At 45.0% G+C, this 18,212-nt stretch overlaps 1 protein-coding gene across 3 annotated transcripts in view; it reads right to left on the reverse strand.

The window, feature by feature from the left end:
- Rgs3 (regulator of G protein signaling 3) overlaps positions 1 to 17,100 on the reverse strand; it is a 118,869-nt gene extending 101,769 nt beyond the window's left edge. Inside the window, exon 1 of one of the 3 annotated variants that reach the window (XM_035439857.1) lies at positions 16,989 to 17,100. In XM_035439857.1, coding sequence (XP_035295748.1) covers positions 16,989 to 17,091 — 103 coding nt within the window. In that variant the 5' untranslated portion in view covers positions 17,092 to 17,100. Of the gene's footprint in view, positions 1 to 15,253; positions 15,333 to 16,988 lie in introns of those variants that run through there. The other 2 variants (XM_035439859.1, XM_027400308.2) reach the window with 2 other exon arrangements.
- Positions 17,101 to 18,212: the final 1,112 nt, after the last annotated feature.

The following is an 18,212-nucleotide window of genomic DNA, read 5'->3' on the forward strand; positions in this document are numbered from 1 at the left end:
CAAGTGCTCTTAACCATTGCTCCAGTTTTTAAAGGGGACAAATTGGAGAGCAAAACACCTGGTGCATGTGCATACATGTTCAAAAAGGACACCAAATTAAAAACAGAATTGCCTGGAGGAAAGAGAATGGGGATTGGACGGAAGTAGTTAAGGATTCCAATTTATGTTGTTTTCCAACTCTTGTTGTTTTAACACTACAAATGCATCCATGAACAACAACATTTTCATTACTAAAATTGCAACACTCTAAAGATAGAGGCAGGAAGACCTCCAGTTCAAATGTCTTAGCTGTGATGAAACACCATGACTGAAATCAACTTGGGGAGGAGGGTATTTGGCTTACAGTTCCACATTATAGTCCATCATTGAAGGAAGTCAGGGCAGGAATCTGGGGTGCTGCTTACTGGCTTGCTTGCTCCCTATGGCTTGCTCAACCTGCTTTCTTATAGAACTCAGGACCACCAGCCCAGGGGTGGCCCCACCCACAATGGGTTGTCCCTCCCCATCATCATTAATTAAGAAAATGCCCTACAAGTTTGCCTGCAGCCCAAATCTGATGGAGGCATTTTCTCAATTGAAGTTCCCTCCTCTCAGATGACTACAGCTTATGTCAAGTTGACAGAAAACTAGCCAGCATAAGAGACTATGTTTCAAGCAAAGTGCAATCAAGGACCAGCATCCAAGGTTGTCTTCAGACCTCTATGTGTGTGCTTGGCACATTTACTCCCACACTTGTACACATAAGCACACACACGGAGCGGGGGATTATAAACCAACCAAGCAAACAAACAAAAACCCCTCAAGTCATCCTCACAGACAGCCATAACCATCACTTCCCAGACATAGCAAAACTTCTGAGTCCAGCAGTCTCCCTGGAGCCTCAGACAGTCACAAGAGTCCATCTACCTGGGAACATGGGCTGAGAGGCCCTGTACTTGCCTACATATGTCCACTGCCTAGCAATCCCCTCCCTCAGCTCTGTCACCTCCAGTAAGGGAAGTTCACTTCCTGTAATGAAAGCACTTTCTTTTCTGAATAATTATTTGATGCTCCATCTAAACAGGCTGTTGGTAACTTTCATTGATCTGGTTTGGTACTGCCAGCTGTGGACTGTCTTCTCTAGACCTGGTGCCCAGAGTCCTTCAGCCATTCCTCAGGCACAATGAGACATCCTGTCACTGTCCCAGCTGTTCGTGTGTGTGTGTGTGTGTGTGTGTGTGTGTGTGTGTGTGTGTGTGTGTGTGTGTGTGTGACTGTGTGTTGTGTGTGTCCTCTGTGTGGGCTGGTGCCTGAGGCTTGGGCTTCATTACTGACTAGAAGACAAGCAAGCAGACTTTGGATAACAAAAAAGGGAGCCCTGTGTCTCGAAATTCTGTGTGAGGCCCCCAACCACAGTAACTTGGAACCCCTCGATCCTCACACTGGTACAATCCACAAGCTATTTAGACTGTAGCCTTCTACCCATCAGAATTCTTCCTACTCTCATGACCAGGCTGCAGGCCTTGGAAGCCCAGGAGGCCCATTCTAGTTACAGGACCAACTGCCTACTTCTCTCCCAGGACCACAGTGCCCATGGCTGGGAGGCAGGACTAATGATGGGGTTAAAATGCACTTCAGGCTGTAATCAGATGATACTGGAGTGTGATGACTTCCTGGGATGAAAGGATGCATGGGAACCCACAGAACCATTATCTCAAGGTCCCTGAAATTGCTACTCTCGGGCTCCCTAGTGCCTAGAAATCTGCTGCAGATCCAGTGCCTGCTCCAGGGTGGGGTGGGAGAGGAAGCTTTGAAATAGATGTGGCCAGCAGTCATGGGTCAGAGCTCACCAACGCAGTGGCATCTAGGTTTAACATGAAATGTTGTTTGTTTCTGAAATCACTGCCAGTGCAAAGTCAGCTCTGGCCCAAACATGTTCTATTTGAAAAGCCCTTGGAACTGCTACACCATAAAATACCTAACAACAGCCCTTCCCAGAAATTGATACATCCCTATATACAAATAGCCATTGGTTCCATTGGACAAATGTGAGAGACAGAGGGCAGATCTGAACACACAGATTTCTGTCTATAGCAGAAGTAAGGGCTGGGCCAAAGCTGAAGCTTAAGTAGATAATGGTCCTAGAACAATGTTTCTCAACCTTCCTAACACTATGACCCTTTAATACAGTTCCTCATGTTGCGGTAACCCCAGCCATAAAATTATTTTCATTGCTACTTCACAACTGTAATTTTGTTACTGTTAAGAATTGTAAATATTTTTGGAGATAGAGGTTTGCTGTGGGGGTCATGACTCACATGTTGAGAATCACTGTCTAGGTCAAAGACTGGCTCAGAGTTCTGATGAGTCTATAAGATCTGCCAAGGCTGTCTAACTCAAAGAGGGCCTGAGGGCCCTTTCTTGTGTAGTAGCAGAGACCAAGGCAAGCAGCCAGGCTCCAGGCTCCTAGGCAGCCCCCCACCCCAGGCTCATAAATGAGGATTAGATCAAGCATGGGCTATACCTGCTTCCTCTGTCTTCCCCATCAGCCTCCTCTACCAAATGTCCAACACTCAGTGACCCTGAAGTCATGTTGCTGGTGGCTAGTGTACCTGGCATAGACAGTGACTTGAACCCAAAGGATCCCCAGAGCCAGGACTGGACACCAAAACTTAGCCCAACACAGCATCCTTCCTGTGCAGCACTCTGTTAGAGCCCCCAGCTCCCAGCAGGCACCTCCTCCTCCATCACAGGACAAAATACCACAGCTTTACTCAAGAAGCCAAGAGAAGGGGAACAGGCATGGTGGTGCACACTTTTAATCCCAGCACTCAGAAGGCAGAGGCAGGTGGATCTCTGAGTTTGAAGCCAGCCTGTTCTACAAAGTGAGTTCCAAGACAGACACAGGTACCTATAGAGACCCTGTCTCAAAAAAGAAAACAAAATAAACAAAAATAAGAAGCCAAGAGAATGCTGGATAGATGGGTCAGCAGGCAGAAGCACTGGCTGCACAAGCCTGACAGTCTTGAGTCTGGTACCTGAGCCTACTGTAGAAGGAAAGAACCAACACCCACGCCGCAACATGACACCCCAGTGCTCAGAGCTGCAGAGGGGGGAAGGCAGGCAACACTGGACACGTCTTCACAGGGTACTCAGAACATCACTGGATGCTTCTCATTGCTTTTATTCCTCATGGAAACGCCATGGAACAGTTGCTATTTTGAATCCTCACTAAGAGGTGAGTTTAGTGAAGACTAAAAATTGAACATCAGGCTACACAAGCAGTATGGTTGACACATGGGCAATCACAAGCAGTATGGTTGACACATGGGCAATCAGACCCAGGGCATCTGCTGTGACTGATTTAACATTTGTCTACAAGGTCCCTCCTGTCTGAAAGTGGAGACTAGATTTGGAGAAATGGCTGGGTGGTTAAGAGCATATGCTGCTCTTACAGAGGATGAGTTCCGTTTCCAGGAGCCATGTCAGTGCAGCTCACAATCACATGTGACTCCAGCTCCAGAGGACCCCCACTTTCTTCTGGCTTCTACAGGCACCTACTTTCACATGCACATACCCACACACTTTTCTCTTTTTTACAAGTAGAGACTAGTTTATCCTTTCCACTGTGGGGTAGACTTAGTGACTTCTAATTGAATGTAGTAGAAGTGACAATGGGTGACTAGTATATGAATAGGATATGCCAGGCATTAACGGTTCCTTTTTCTTGTTTCTTTTTTCTCCCCAGCTAAGTTGTTTTTTTAATTTATTTCATGGAATTGTATAGCCAAGCTCTACATGTAGTGCATCATTTTTTAACACATTTCATGGGATTGTGTAGCAAAGTATCTACTTAGAACGTTTTCCCCTCCTGGGAGAAATTCCAAACTCATTACCAATCACTCTCAGTGGCCCTCTTCCCCCAGGCCCTGTCAAACAACTATTCTCTTTCTATTTCAGTGGATTTGCCTATTCTGACAATTCATATAAATGGAATCTCATAACATATGTGCTTTTGTGACTGGTTTCTTTTCACTTACCATAATGTTTCCAAGATTTATATATGCTGTAATATGTATCAATACTTTATTCCTTTTTGTGGCCCAATAATATTCCACTGCATAGATATACCACATTTTCTTTATCTTTTCATTTTATGACAAGTATTTGGATTATTTCCATTTTGAAGTTACTGTAAGTATTGTTACTGTGAGCATTTATACAGTAGTTGTTTTGTGCCCAACATATGTGCTCACACATATGTTTGTAAGCACTTTTTTTTATTCCTCTTAGATATATACCTTGGAGCGAAATTGCTAGGTCAAATGTTAACTCTGTCTTTAACTTTTTTAAAAAACTGCCATCCTCTCTTCCCAAGTGGCCGAGATGTTTACATTCCTACTAACCATATACAGATACTCAGATCTCCCTTCATTGTCTCAACACTTATTATTTCTCTCCTTATTTACCTCTCTCATTGTGAGGGATTGTTCATTTGTTTGTTCCTTGTTTTATTTTTGTCCTATTGCTTTTTGCTAGCTCATTTTGACTGGTTTGGCTTTAGGGTTGGGGAAAATTTATTTCATTTAATTTTTGGTGTTAGAGATCAAACCTGGGAACACATACATGCTAGGCAAATGCTTGCCACTAGGCTACATCCCAATTCCTTTCACTTTTTATTTGGGAACAAGGTCTCATTCAATTGCCCTTGCTAGGTTTGAATTCATTATGTAGCTCAGATGGGTCTTGAGCTTGAAACTCTCCCAACTTCGACTCCTCAGTAGCTGGACTGTACCACCAGATATAGCTCTCCTTGTGTTTGATTGGCACTTCTCATGCTATTCACTGTTAGTGTATCAGCTTTGGGGAAATGCCTATTCAAATCCTTTGTTCATGATAACCAATTATATCTAGAATATACAAAGAATTGAAAAAAATACCAAAAAAAAAGCCGGGCGTTGGTGGCACAAGCCTTTAATCCCAGCACTCGGGAGGCAGAGGCAGGCAGATCTCTGTGAGTTCGAGGACAGCCTGGTCTCCAGAGCGAGTGTCAGGATAGGCTCCAAAGCTACACAGAGAAACCCTGTCTCGAAAAACCAAAAAAAAAAAAACCAAAAAAAAAAAAAAAAAAAAAAAAAACCCTGCCAAGCAATCAATGGGCTAATGAAATAAACTGAGAGTTCTCAAAAGAAGAAACACAAATGGCCCATATACATTTTTCAAAGTGTACAACATCCTCAGCCATCAGAGAAATGCAAATTAAAACTACTTTGAGATTCTACTTCACCCCAGACACAAAGGTTATCCAGAAAACAAAGGACCAGCCTTGAACAAGACCATTTCTAAGGATCACAGAACACTCGGGGAAGAGGGCAGAAGGAAAATAAGAGCCAGAAGACAGGGAGGAGGGCTGTGAGATGCCATCCTCTGGGGCATCCATGATCATTACAATCCTGAACTCTCATATCTGCAGATGCCTGCACCAGATCCACACACATGGGCCCCTCAACAGTCAGACATGAATGGGAGTGAGGCTTAGGGGACTCTAGCCCTCACTGAAAAACTATTTGTTACTGACAGATTCAGGGAGAGGGGAAGTCATTGCCTTCAGTTGTGCCCATTGGTGACCCCACCAGGTTCCAATGGACAGTTCCAATCCAGTAGTCACACAGAAGGCCCTGGTTAAACTAGGTGAGTCACAAACCCAAAAGTTTTGGACCTGGGAGAAGAACAGGGGTGGTAGAGTGGGATTGATAGGTGGGAGGGAGATTTTTAAAAACAAAAGCTAGGTGTCAGTGGCACACACACGCCTTTAATACCAGAACTTGGGAGACAGAGGCAGGCAGATCTCTGTGAGTTCAAAGCCAGCCTGATCTACAAAGCAAGTTCCAGGAGAGCCAGGACTGTTCCACAGAGAAACCTTGTCTTGAAAAAAAAAGGTGGGGTGGAAGAAAGAGTAATCAGATCCATTCTATACATTTATGAAATTAGCCAATAAGAAAAGTAATCAATAAAAAGGTGAAAAAAACAAAATAAAAAAGAACACAAGGGACAGCAAATGCTGACAGAGATGTGAAGACAGAGGAACGTTTATTCACTGCTGGTGGGAGTGAGAAGTAGTACACCCATTGTGGAGACCAGCATGGAGGTTTCTGACGTTAAAAACAGACCTACCAGATGCCCAGAATACCACTTCTAGGCCTACACCCAGAGGACTCTACTTCCTACCACAGAGACACTTACGTATCTGTTTTTGTTGCTCAATTCACAATAGCAAGGAAATGCAATCAGCCTAGATGCCCACCAAGAAAGGAATAGATAATGAACACCTGGTATGTGTACCCAATACAATTGTACTCAAACAGAAAGAAAAATGAATTTATGAAAATTGCAAGAAAATGGATGGCTCAGAAAATCATTCTACAGAGCAGTGAAACTAAAATTCAGAGGGACTTGCTCCTTCTCATATGCAGATCCTGGCTTTCGGTGTGTGTGTGTGTGTGTGTGTGTGTGTGTGTGTGTGTGTGTGCGCGTGTGTGTGTTTGCAAATGTGTGCATGTATGTGAGTACATGAGAGCACATGCATGTATGTGAACATATATGTGAGCATGTGTATGGATATAGGTCATGAAACTAGAACAAGAGCCATGAGAAAGGAAAAAAGATGAGGGGCAGGCAGGTAATAGAATACATGTGACTAGGGACACAGGGAGATGGGGAGCAGAAGGGAGGAAGATCAACAAAATTGTCTTCAAAAGTGTCACTTTAGAAAAAACATACAAATAAATAGTAAATAAATAGTAAATATGCCTATAAGATGGCCGTAAGCATGGTAAGCATGGCTCAGTCAATTCAACGGCTGTAAGCATGGCTTGCCAAGCAGACTAACCGTTTGATTTCGATCCCAGAACCCACAGTGAAAGGAGAGAGCCTGCTCCTGAAAATGTCCTCTGACTTGTACATATGCACTGTGGCATACAAATTCTCCCTCTCTCTCTCTCTCTCTCTCTCTCTCTCTCTCTCTCTCTCTCTCTCTCTCTCTCACACACACACACACACACACACACACACACATACACACACACACACACACTTCACACAATAATAATAATAATAAACAAAAAATTTTTAAATGTTTAAACTATCAAAAAATCCCGTGTCCATTTTAAATTGGTTCTCCTTTCTAGGGTTCTTTCTCTCTTTCACATTAGCATGGCTCACTCAGTAAGAAGCCAGCTGCCAGTGGCCTGTGCAAAGCCAAACAGCTCTATGAAGAGGACAAAGTGATGAAAGACAGAAGTCTCCTAACAATGGGTAGCAGGGAATGGAGGCCTCCTGCCAGGAGTCACGTGAATAAACTCGTTCTGGGAGGGACCTCCAGCTGCTTAATACCTTTAGATAACAGAGTCCCTGGCTAACATCTTGGCTTCCCGCCCTTCGAGAAACCCTGAGAAAAACCATTCCTCTCAGCTACTTCCAAACTCCCAACTCATACAAACAGTGAGATTCAAGTTGTTCAGTTTAGCTAATAAACACTGGGATGAATTGCCTCCACAATTAGGGTAAGTAAGTCTGATCTCAATTCTGAGGCAATATTTTGGTTTTAAGAATTGAAGAAAAAATACAGTGTTAAAAGATACTATTACAACTAAAAATGGAAGACTTTTTGTATTTTAAAGTCTGTGATTTTCTTAATAAAAAGTGCTGATAAAGGGGCTGAGGAGACAGCTCTGAGGATAAAGCTCCAGTTGCCCAAGCATGAAAACCAGAGTGCAGATTCCCAGAGCCTACATAAAAAGCCAGGCAGGCTTGGTTGTGTTGCTGCCTGTCCCAGAACTTGGGAGGCAAAGACAGAAGATCCTCTGGCAAGACTAGCCAAGTTGTGTGAACATTCAGTTCAGCCAAAGACCCTGCTTCAATAAAGTGGAGAACAACAGAGGAAGACAACCAGTGTCAAATTTGGGCCTACAAACATGTACACACACTATACACATGCAAAAAGAAAAGTTGATCAATTGTAACTCTTCCTGCTTGAACTAGAATGCAGAACTGTCCACTCTAACCCGGAACAACACACATTTGCTCAATACTTCATCCTTGCAGCAAATGGTTTTCTACCAGGCTCATTTGTACACTCTGCTATTGTGTGTAGAAAAGTGTTATTTGCATTTTGTAATTTTTTCCTTTCATTTTTACTTTTTCTTTTTCATTTCCTTTCATAATTACTATAATTATTTCTTAATCATACACAAAAGTCATATAATTTTAGTCTGAAAATGTCTATTTACAACAGTTTGTGAACTACTCAGTACCCTTATCTGTCTCACACTCCAACCCTCCTGTCCATAGTTATTCTACAACAATAGGTATCTCTTCTATACATACTGACAGCTTTATGACACACAGGGAATTTATCATTTATTTTCATTCAGTTTCACACTTGCAGTATTTTTTTAAGTGATCGAATAACATTTTCCAGAAGAACGCATTTAGGGCAGAAAACACTAGCTAGGGAGCGTGGAACTAGGAACAAGCATGGATTTTGGAGTCTGTAAGGCCTGGAGTGACTCCTAGCTCCACCAGTCTACAGTGGGAATAATCATGGTAACACACTTCCAATTCATGTGTAAAGTACCCAGTATACAGTGACACCAGCACTGAAATGACAAAGGGGAGAGGGAAAAGAAAAAAGACAGAAAACATCTTGGGGGAGAGGACTGGAGGGACAGCTCGCAACTTCCTATAACTCTAATTCCAAGGGATCTCACGTGGTTATCTGGCCGCCACAAGCACCACGCATGCACATGGTACAAGTAAACACATGCAGGCACATACACATGCATAAAATAAACAAACAACACTTTAAAAAAAAAAATCTCTGAAGCCAGAAAGGTGGCTCAGTGGGTATGGCATTTGCTGCCAAGGCTGAGGACCTGAGTCTGACATGTGAGACCCTCACAGTAGGAGAGCTGACTCCCACAAGCTACCCTCTGACCTGTACACGCATGCCTGCATGCCATGGTACACAGCATGGGGTGGCAAACACGGGTCCGTGGAAGCCTGGTGTTTTCCCAGACTAACTTTCTACAGGGTGTCTCTGAATCCTGGTGATGAAGAGGTGTACAGGGTTTCTTAGGGCTCAGGGCTCAAGAAACAGGGTTGGAGATAAAAGATGAGGTTCTTTCGAACCCCTACTTATTTCACTGGGATCCCAAAGGGCTGCTCCTTTGGAACAGGATGAACTGCAACCAAGCACAGATCCTCAAAGAATGGCAGCCCAATTTCAAATAGCCACGAACCGGGCACGGGACATGCCCCTGTCATAAGTTCAAGCTCAGCCTGGGCTGAATAGCAAGTTGAGAGGCAACGTCGGCAACAGTGAGACACTGTCTATAAAAAGAAAGGCGGCCCTGGGCTGCCAGTGAGTCTAGCACCTGACAAGCAAAAGAAGAGACATTTTTGTAACCTCTGAATGATGAGGAAAGATAACACCTCCATGCCTGCCTTTTACAGTAGAACTCTGACACCTAAAGAATGAAGACACAGGATGGGAAGTCCAAGGATGGACAGGCCAGGCAAAGGCTGGGCCTGAGGAGCTATGTGAATGCCAAGAAATGTGAACTGTAGCTCTACTAGAAATAAAGAGAACATTTGTAACAACCAAAGGCTTCATAATAAAAGTTTCTACTCCCCAGAAAAGAAATAATTATAAACCTGTATGTTCTTAACATAACTTCAAAATGTATAAAGGAAAAGCTGACAATGATGATGACAAGAGACTGACAAGTTTATAACTACAGTAGGAATGCTAATATCCTTCTCTTGATAACTGACAGAATAAACAGCAAGAGAAAACAACAAAGATGCAGAATACTGGGACAACACAACAAGCAAGCCTGACCTGAGCTGACATACTAGGAGAATACTGCACCCACCAACTGCAAGATTCCCTTCGAGGACACCCAGGCTCTTATAATATAGGATGGTCTGCCGGCCAGCAAGCGAATCTCAGTGAATTGCAAAGAACTGAACGACTCAGAGGATGGTCTCTGAGCAGAACACAAAATAAACAATGAAAACATTGCCAAAGCTTGGCTCGGTGGCACCTGCCTGAAATCCCAGCAACTGGAAGGCAGGGACAGAATTGTAAATTTGAGACCTCTCTGAGATATATAATGTAGCAACAGCCTGTCTTAATAAAAACAGGACCTGGGATAGGTCTCAAGAAAGTAGCAGTGCTGGTCATGTGTGAGGACCAAAGATTGGTTTGGATCCCTGATACCCATGTGAAAGCTGTATGCTTCCTGAGTGTGTGTGTGTGTGTGTGTGTGTGTGTGTGTGTGTGTGTGTGTGTGTGTGTGTATGGAAGAACTGAAAAAGAACAAGGAGCTAGAAATGGACAACAATAACATTGAGGAATTTCTCAATATTCCCAAGCAGATGGACTACAAATGACGGGAAAACAAATGGCACTAAGGACTCTGCCCAGCAAATTATGAGCTCTGGAGAAACGGATGGGTTTCCTGAGCCAAGTGTAATGAGTCTGCCAGGCTCAGGGCAACAGGGCTAGAAACAAGGGCTGATGGCAGTTGGCAGAGATGCATCACTGGGCTCCAGTTCAGAGCCCTGACCTTGCTCTGCCCAACACAGGGAGCAGCTGGTGGGCATCTGTCCTGAGCATCATTCTCAGAACAAAAACAGATTCATTTTCTCTGTGGCTTCAAAGAGAGGAAGAACATGGGAAGGCAGGGCCCTAGTTAATACCACTACCACAACAAACATGGAAAAAGAGAGAACAGCCAGCAAATGTGTGCCATCCCCCAGTCCTTCGGAAGCATGCTTCCCTCTGCTGAGCAAGCCTACGTTGGGACTGTTCTCATAGCTGTCACCTTCCAGGTTCAGTGGGAATGACTTTTCTCAAGAGCGAGATGGGCAGTATCATCTATGCCCATAGCTTCCTTCAGCCTTCAGAACACATCTCCTGACTGCCCATCCTCTCCCAGCCCAGATACCCTGGAGAAGAGGTACTGTGTGCTCTCACCTGACTGCTTGCTATTTCTAGAATGCTAGAGACCCCAGGGAGGGCAATGATGTGGCTTATTGGACAAACTAAAAACTTAGTATCCTTTCAAGAAGACTTTCTGTAAGTTTCTACCAGTTTTATGAATTGGATTTTCCTATATAAAATAATTGTGCCTAAAAATCATACAGAAATCCCATGAACCCAGAACAACCAAAATAACACTGAAGAAGAAGAAAATTAAAGGATTTGTGCTTTGGGGTTTCAAAACTTACTACAAAGCAACTGTAATCAAGACAGTGTGGTATGTGGGTGGTGCCAAAGAAACAAATCAGAAGGTCCAAACTAAAACCACGAAGCTATGGTACTTGCAAACCAAACAAACAAACAAACAAAAACAAACAAACAAAAAAAACTAACCTTGCTTTAAAAAACATTTTTAAGCCGGGCGTTGGTGACACACGCCTTTAATCCCAGCACTTGGGAAGCAGAGGCAGGCAGATCTCTGTGAGTTCGAGGCCAGCCTGGTCTCCAGAGCGAGTGCCAGGATAGGCTCCAAAGCTACACAGAGAAACCTTGTCTCGAAAAACCAAAAAAAAAAAAAATTTTTTTTAAATGTTTATTATGAGTATGTGTGTAGTGTGTGTGTAGTGTGTGTGTGTGTGTGTGTGTGTGTGTGTGTGTGTGTGTGTGTGTGCCCTGTATGTGTATATATGCAAAGGCCAAAGGAGGATGTAAGCTGCTCTCCTTTATTGTTTCCTGTCTTGTTCCCTTGAGACAGAGTCTCTCTCACTGAACTGGAGCTTACAACTTTTGTTGTGGTTTTGTGTTGTGCTGTTGTGCTGTGTTTAAGATAGAGTCTTTCTGTATAGTCCTGGCTGTCTTGGAACTCAGTCTGTAGACCAGACTGGCCTCAAACTGACAGAGATCTGCCTGTCTCTGCCTCCAGAGTACTGGGACTAAAGATGTGCTGGCCATGTCAGTCTTGTTGGGGCTCTTTTTTGGCTAAGCTGACAACCAGCAAGGCCCAGTGATCTTCTTGCCTCCATGCCACACCCTCATCCCCCAATGCTGGGGTTATAGGTACACATAGTGTCGGGCCCAGGATGCACATGACGGAAAGAGGGAACCAACTTCTATAAGTTGTCCTCAGACCTCCACACTTGTGTTATGACACATGTGTACACATACAATAAATACATGAAGAAATATTTTTAAATGGAGTACTGCTATGTGCTACAACATGAGCATACCTCAAAAACACAAGTGAAAGGAGTCAGTCATAGAAAAAAACAGGATTCCTTTTACATAAAATCCCCCCAACACAGCATATCTATCAAGGCAGAAAATATAATAGTGATTGCTTGGGGTTGAAGATGAGGAAGATGTGGGGATTGGGAATAATAAGCTAAAGGGTACATGATTTCTAGGATAATGGGAATATTCAAAATTGATCACAGTAATAGCTGCATAACTCTGCAAATACACTCAAAACCATGAAGCTGTGTACATCCAATGAGTGAACTGTGTGCATATGAGTTATATCTCAGAAGAACTCTTACCAAAGAATTAATAAATACCCTAATCAAAATAAGAGGTATGATCCTGGAAGATACAACCACGACCACCTACAATGACTTCACACTACACCAAATTACAATAAAGAATTACTAGCTTCGTCCTGGCCTCAGCTTGGATATACCTTCCCTTGAAGTCAGTTAAATTCTCAGAAGCAATAAAGCAGTCAGTGAGTGTTACTTGACCTGCCCCTTCTTAGGGAACAGGGGTTGTACTCATGATACCTACTCTGTAGGGTGGGGAGGGGGAGAGACACTCTTCCTGTATGGAATTCTGACTGAAATATTTTTTCCCTTTGTGTTTCCAAAGATGCTTTCACCTCCTTTAAAATGTCTGCAGCAGCATCACCAGTTCCTCCAAGTAAAGCACACTGCTGAAGGCCAGTGGCTACCAGGTGCGTTGGGGAGAGGCCAAGAAACTAAGAAACTTAACAAAGAAACTTAACAAAGATATTTTGCTACCACATTAGCTACCAAAAGTGACCTGACATCCATAGCTTCCAAGTCTAGATCATGTTCAAAATACCCCTAGGATGTTTTTAAAGGTTAGATTCTCAGGATACAGGCATTGTTATTAAAGTCTACTCTCAGGGAGAGGATTCTGGGGATCTATGTGCTGAGGTGAGACATAGCCCAGTGGGGTAGAACATTTGCCTATTGTTGGAACCACCACAACCTTAAGTCCAAAAACTGTTTCTGGTCTTGTTTTGTAACCACTAACAGGAATCACCATGAACCCATCAGCAAAGATCATTCAGTGCTAGACAATTAGCAACCCAACAATAAGGTCACCATGGCAAATGGCACTCAGGAAACAGAACTATTACTGGAAACATTTTCCAAGCATTCAAATAAGTGTCCACTCGGGAGGCAGAGGCAGAGGCAGGTGGATCTCTGTGAGTTTGAGACCAGCCTGGTCTACAAGAGCTAGTTCCAGGACAGCCTCCAAAGCCACAGAGAAACCCTGTCTGGAAAAACCAAAAAAGAAAAAAAAAAAAAGAAAAAGAAAAAGAAAACAAATAAGTGTCCAAAAGACCGACCCAAGAAGAAACTGCATCAAAAAAGCAGGTGGCTCCCCTTTCTCCTGAGTTCCTGCCTGCCTCCTGCACACTCAGGTGACAGCCTCAGTTCCAAGCAGCCTATCCACTTGATAGCCATCATTCCTAACCCGGAAGCCAACCAAGCTGGAGGATCCACACCCTGCTGGAACTGGACCCTCCCCTGCCCCAGTCTGGAAGAGAGATTAGTTGAACAAAAGAACACAGAGTGAATACAGAGAAGTAGTCACAGCACACCAGCTGCGAAAGGGACTGTGTTTCAAAACTGTACACACAGAATGATGTCAATTTTGATAAAATTAGGAAGGAGCAGGTGGAGATACCTGGAGAATGTAAACTAAAGTGGTTATATTAACTTTTGAATGGGGACCTGGAAAGGGCTGTTGCTCCCTGACCCTCTGAGCTGGAACTCTCCCCTGGTCTTGGAGAGCTATATGTCCTATTGGAATCAATAGGGTTGGCTTGTAGGGTTTGGGAACATTAAATGAAACAATTCAGGTGACACACTGGGGACAAGCCATGCACCAAGTGAGTGCTCAACAAAGGCATGGCTAGTAAATTCCTCCAGCACCGGGACCAGTGAAGTGCAGGCAGCCAGACTGTAGCCCATCTCTAGGAGTTCAACCTGCTGCTTTTCCATTACCCTCTCTGTTCCCCTCCTGGGTTGTGGGGGGAGGGAGGAGAGAGGGGAGCAAACTGGAAGAGCCAAATGTGTTGTGCTGGAATAAGCTGGAGAGCAGGGAAGCCAAAAACCCTCTTGAGGGCCCAATTCCTTGTGTGCTCTGCCTCTCATCTTCGTAAAGTCTGCTTCTATTGCAGTAACCACTCCAGCTTCATAAAGACATTGTATACAAGTTAAAAGAGCATTGGTGGGAAGGCTTACACTCAGGTATCAAGCCCACCTTGGCTAGAGAAAGACCCTCCTCTCAGTTGTTCTGACTTTGCAGGGGAGGAACAAGCCCTCCCTAGCACGGAGGAAATGAAGAGTTCTGCAGGTCTGTGATCTAGGGAAGGCCAGGTTTGCACAGCTGCTGTCCAGCTGGGATTTGGAAGAACAGAAAGTCTGCAACTTTGGGACTTGTAGGGCCTACTGTTCCTATCTGTTCACCTCAGCACTGATGTGCTCCTAAGGTCTGCCTTGGAGAAGAGACGGCTCCTGTCTCCACCGACTGTGAGTTAGATATCCAATGGGGGAGAAGTTAGATTGCAGCCTCCAAAGTGGACCCACAGGACAGCAAGGCCACCTGAACTTAACTCTTCCCATCTAGTTCCTAAGCCAAAGGAAGCAGGTGATTGAGCCGACCAGACACAGTAACTAGACCCTGATTTAACCTGAGAGCTGGCTAAAGTGGAGATCCGTGGTTACAAGGCAGGCCTCTGAAAGATGAACTGGGGCATGATTATTCTAGCCAAGTGAGGCAGAACCAACTGCGGCTGGCAGCGGCGGCCTGCAGCAGGTGGTGTCCACTGACTTGCTGAGCCTGGAGGACGGGGCCAGAGAAGGTGTCCGAAGGGAAAGAGCACCTGCTCCTAGCCTCCCTGCCATGGTGGGCGCTTGCCTTTCTGGCTTGGATTGCCAAGAAACCAGTTCATTGGCAGCCCAGCCCAGAGGCACTTACCAAAGGTGGTGAGATAGAAGGACAAGTTCGGGTGGGCGCGCCGGCTCCCGAGGGAGACGCGGTGCAGGGAGCGCTCCATGGCGTCCCCGCTGCGGCCAGGGCAGGAGGGGCCTGTCCCCACGCGATGACTGTGCGGCTGCAGGTAACCCAGGCAGCAGTCTCAGCCGTCCCCCCTCGCGCCGGGCGGGATCCGGGGCCGGCTGCACGGCGCGTTGGAACGGCCGGGCGCGCCAGCCCCTGATTGGCCCGCGCTGGTTTGAATGGGGAGATTTCCACCTGACCTAGCTGACGCGGGCCAGCTCCGGGGAGGCGTGGGCTCTTGGAGAAGGGAGGACTGCCACTAGCTACCAAAGGTGGCTCCTTCCCGGGTGATCCCGCAGGAAACCTAGCTCCAGCACACGCATCTCAAACTGCAGGTGCCAATCCAAATATCGCCCCGCCGCCCTGCCGGCCCACTTGAGCAAGCTTGGCCTGCTCGCCCAGCTCCCCGAGGCTGCAATTAGTTAGGTTTGTAACCGGCTTTGAAGCCAGACCTGTAATCGCCAGACCAACCTAGAGCAAAGGAAGGAGTTCCTGCCCTCCAGAGTGGCCCGTAAGGGTATGGGATCAAGGAACATGAAACTGCACATAGACAGGCCGCCCGCACCAGGCTGCAGTCTGGATCACTCTCTTGAGCTTCTTTTTGCATGAGAGCAACATGGCACAGGTCCAGAGAGGAGCAGCTTGCTCCATCCAGCCTCGGGGCTTCCCATCTGCAGCCTGGCGACTTCAGACAGAAGAGCAAGCCTCGCCATCTGCAGACACAGTGCAGGGTAGGGCCTTTCAATCTTCCCAACCTAGCACAGGAAGGCAGATAGAAGGAAGGTCAACCCTTGCATGGATTTGTCTGCAAACATTTCATGAGACACCTCGAGGGATCAGTTTCACACCAAGACATCTGCTCTGCAAATCTCTGCTGCCACTGTGGGAAGAAAGCTGTTGGTCTCATGTAAACCTAAAAATGGGAAGTGTTAGAGTTTGTTGCTGGTCCCGACTTCATTGCCAGTGGATATTTGTAGTTCTGTGAGCTACTCAAGACAAGACGAGGGAAATGCAAGAAATAAATAAATACATACATACATATCTATATATCTATATATGTGTGTATATGTATGTATGTGTGTGTGTATATGTATGTATTGCCAGGAGCCAAACTGAGCAGTTCACATACATGTCATTTAGACTTCACAGTAAGCCTAAAAAGTATTAGCTCCAGTTTGCCAGGGAGAAATCTGAGCCTCAGGCAGAAAGGGGAGGCAGCTTGCCCAAGATTTGCAGAGCCAGAAACAGGCAGAGCTGAAATTTGAACTCAAGCCTGTCTGCCTCGAAAGACCATTAACCTTTGTTCTTCCATGGGCTCCACACGTGCTGTATGGTCAAGAGCAGGTATGGGCAACAGACCTGCATTTATGACAACAAGAAATTGGATGTCATAAGTTCAGCTGTCCATGGGGGTTGGGTGGGGTGAGGAGAGCAGAGCAGAAACTAGAGAAGCCTACCTGAGATTAGCAAATACATGGTCAAGTGCAAATGAGTCACATGCCATAAAGGCCAGTGGATTATTTGACCCCCTGGTATTTTCTGAAGCCCTGTCCTATTCTTCACCTCCACCCAATCTCCCTGAGCCATGAACACTACTACCTTTAGCAGGAACAGTCCACCCACCTAGTCCTAACCCACTGGCAGACAGATTTACCTGCACCCTGGACCTGGGCACGCCGGATCCTCCTCCTAGGTGGGTAGGTCTGGGTGCAGGCATCTTTTCTGGACAGGAAAGCATCCTGCTGTGGCCACTCCATCCAGCCAGAGAAAATGGACAGCTCTAGATTCAAACAATGGTTGTAAACAGGGAACTGAGTTCCAAAGTGCTGCAGACCTGCAGGATCGAGAGCAAAACAGAAGTTAAATGTGCCCCCTGCAAGGAGTGTTCTGTCCCAGTGAGAGCTATATATGATACATCATGTACACACATAAGTCATACAAATATGCGCACTCCATATGTGTGAACACACATGCACACATATATGCACACATACACCATACATGTTCCTTATGCACAGACACAAGAACACATATAAATACCATACAAGTACACGCAAAACACACTTCAATATACCACCTACATATACTGTATCCATAGAAACAGATTGATTATAGCCTGGCTTCATAAGAATCAGAAATGTTTGAGTTTAAAAAGGAGGGGCTAAAAAGACTAATTTGGTATTTGCTCAATACCAAAATATTTTTGAAAAATAATGGGATAAGATGCTTGGAATGCCATGATGGTTAATTTTAGCTGTAAACTTGACCATATTGGGATCACCTGGGAGAGGAGTCTCCATGAGAGGCTGTCTAGATTGGATTGTCCTAGGAGGGGTTTTCTTGGCAGGGTTCACTGAGGTGGGGAGCCCCACCCTGACAGTGAGCAGCACTGTTCTGTTGACCAGGTCCTAGACTGAGTGACAGGAGTGGGACCAAACACCAGTGAGCATTGATTTCTGCTTCCTGACTGTGAGAGTGATGTGGCCCACTGTCTCTGCACCTGCCAGCCACACTGTGACATCCTGCAATGATGGGCTGTCACCTGGAACTTGTGAGTAAAAGAAACCCTTTCTCCCCCACTTGACCTTGTCAGAGTATTCTATCACAGTAAGCGGGGGGGGGGGGGACTAAAATGGACTACCCAACATTAAATAGTATTTTAATAATGCCATTCCAAGAAGAAAAGACAAATCACCAAAATTCCAAGACAAAACACTTTAGAAAACAACAAAGGAGATTCATCCAAACAATTAGAAGGGTAAGTCTAAATTGGATGAAATTTTTAAAAGGAAGTAACAGATGAAGTTCAAAGGAAAAAAAATAGACTCAAACAATAAAACCAAAGTCTGTTTTTTTGTTGTTGTTGTTGCTTTTTAAG

Source organism: Cricetulus griseus, chromosome 2, assembly GCF_003668045.3.
Source record: "Cricetulus griseus strain 17A/GY chromosome 2, alternate assembly CriGri-PICRH-1.0, whole genome shotgun sequence".
NCBI classification, from domain to species: domain Eukaryota; kingdom Metazoa; phylum Chordata; class Mammalia; order Rodentia; family Cricetidae; genus Cricetulus; species Cricetulus griseus.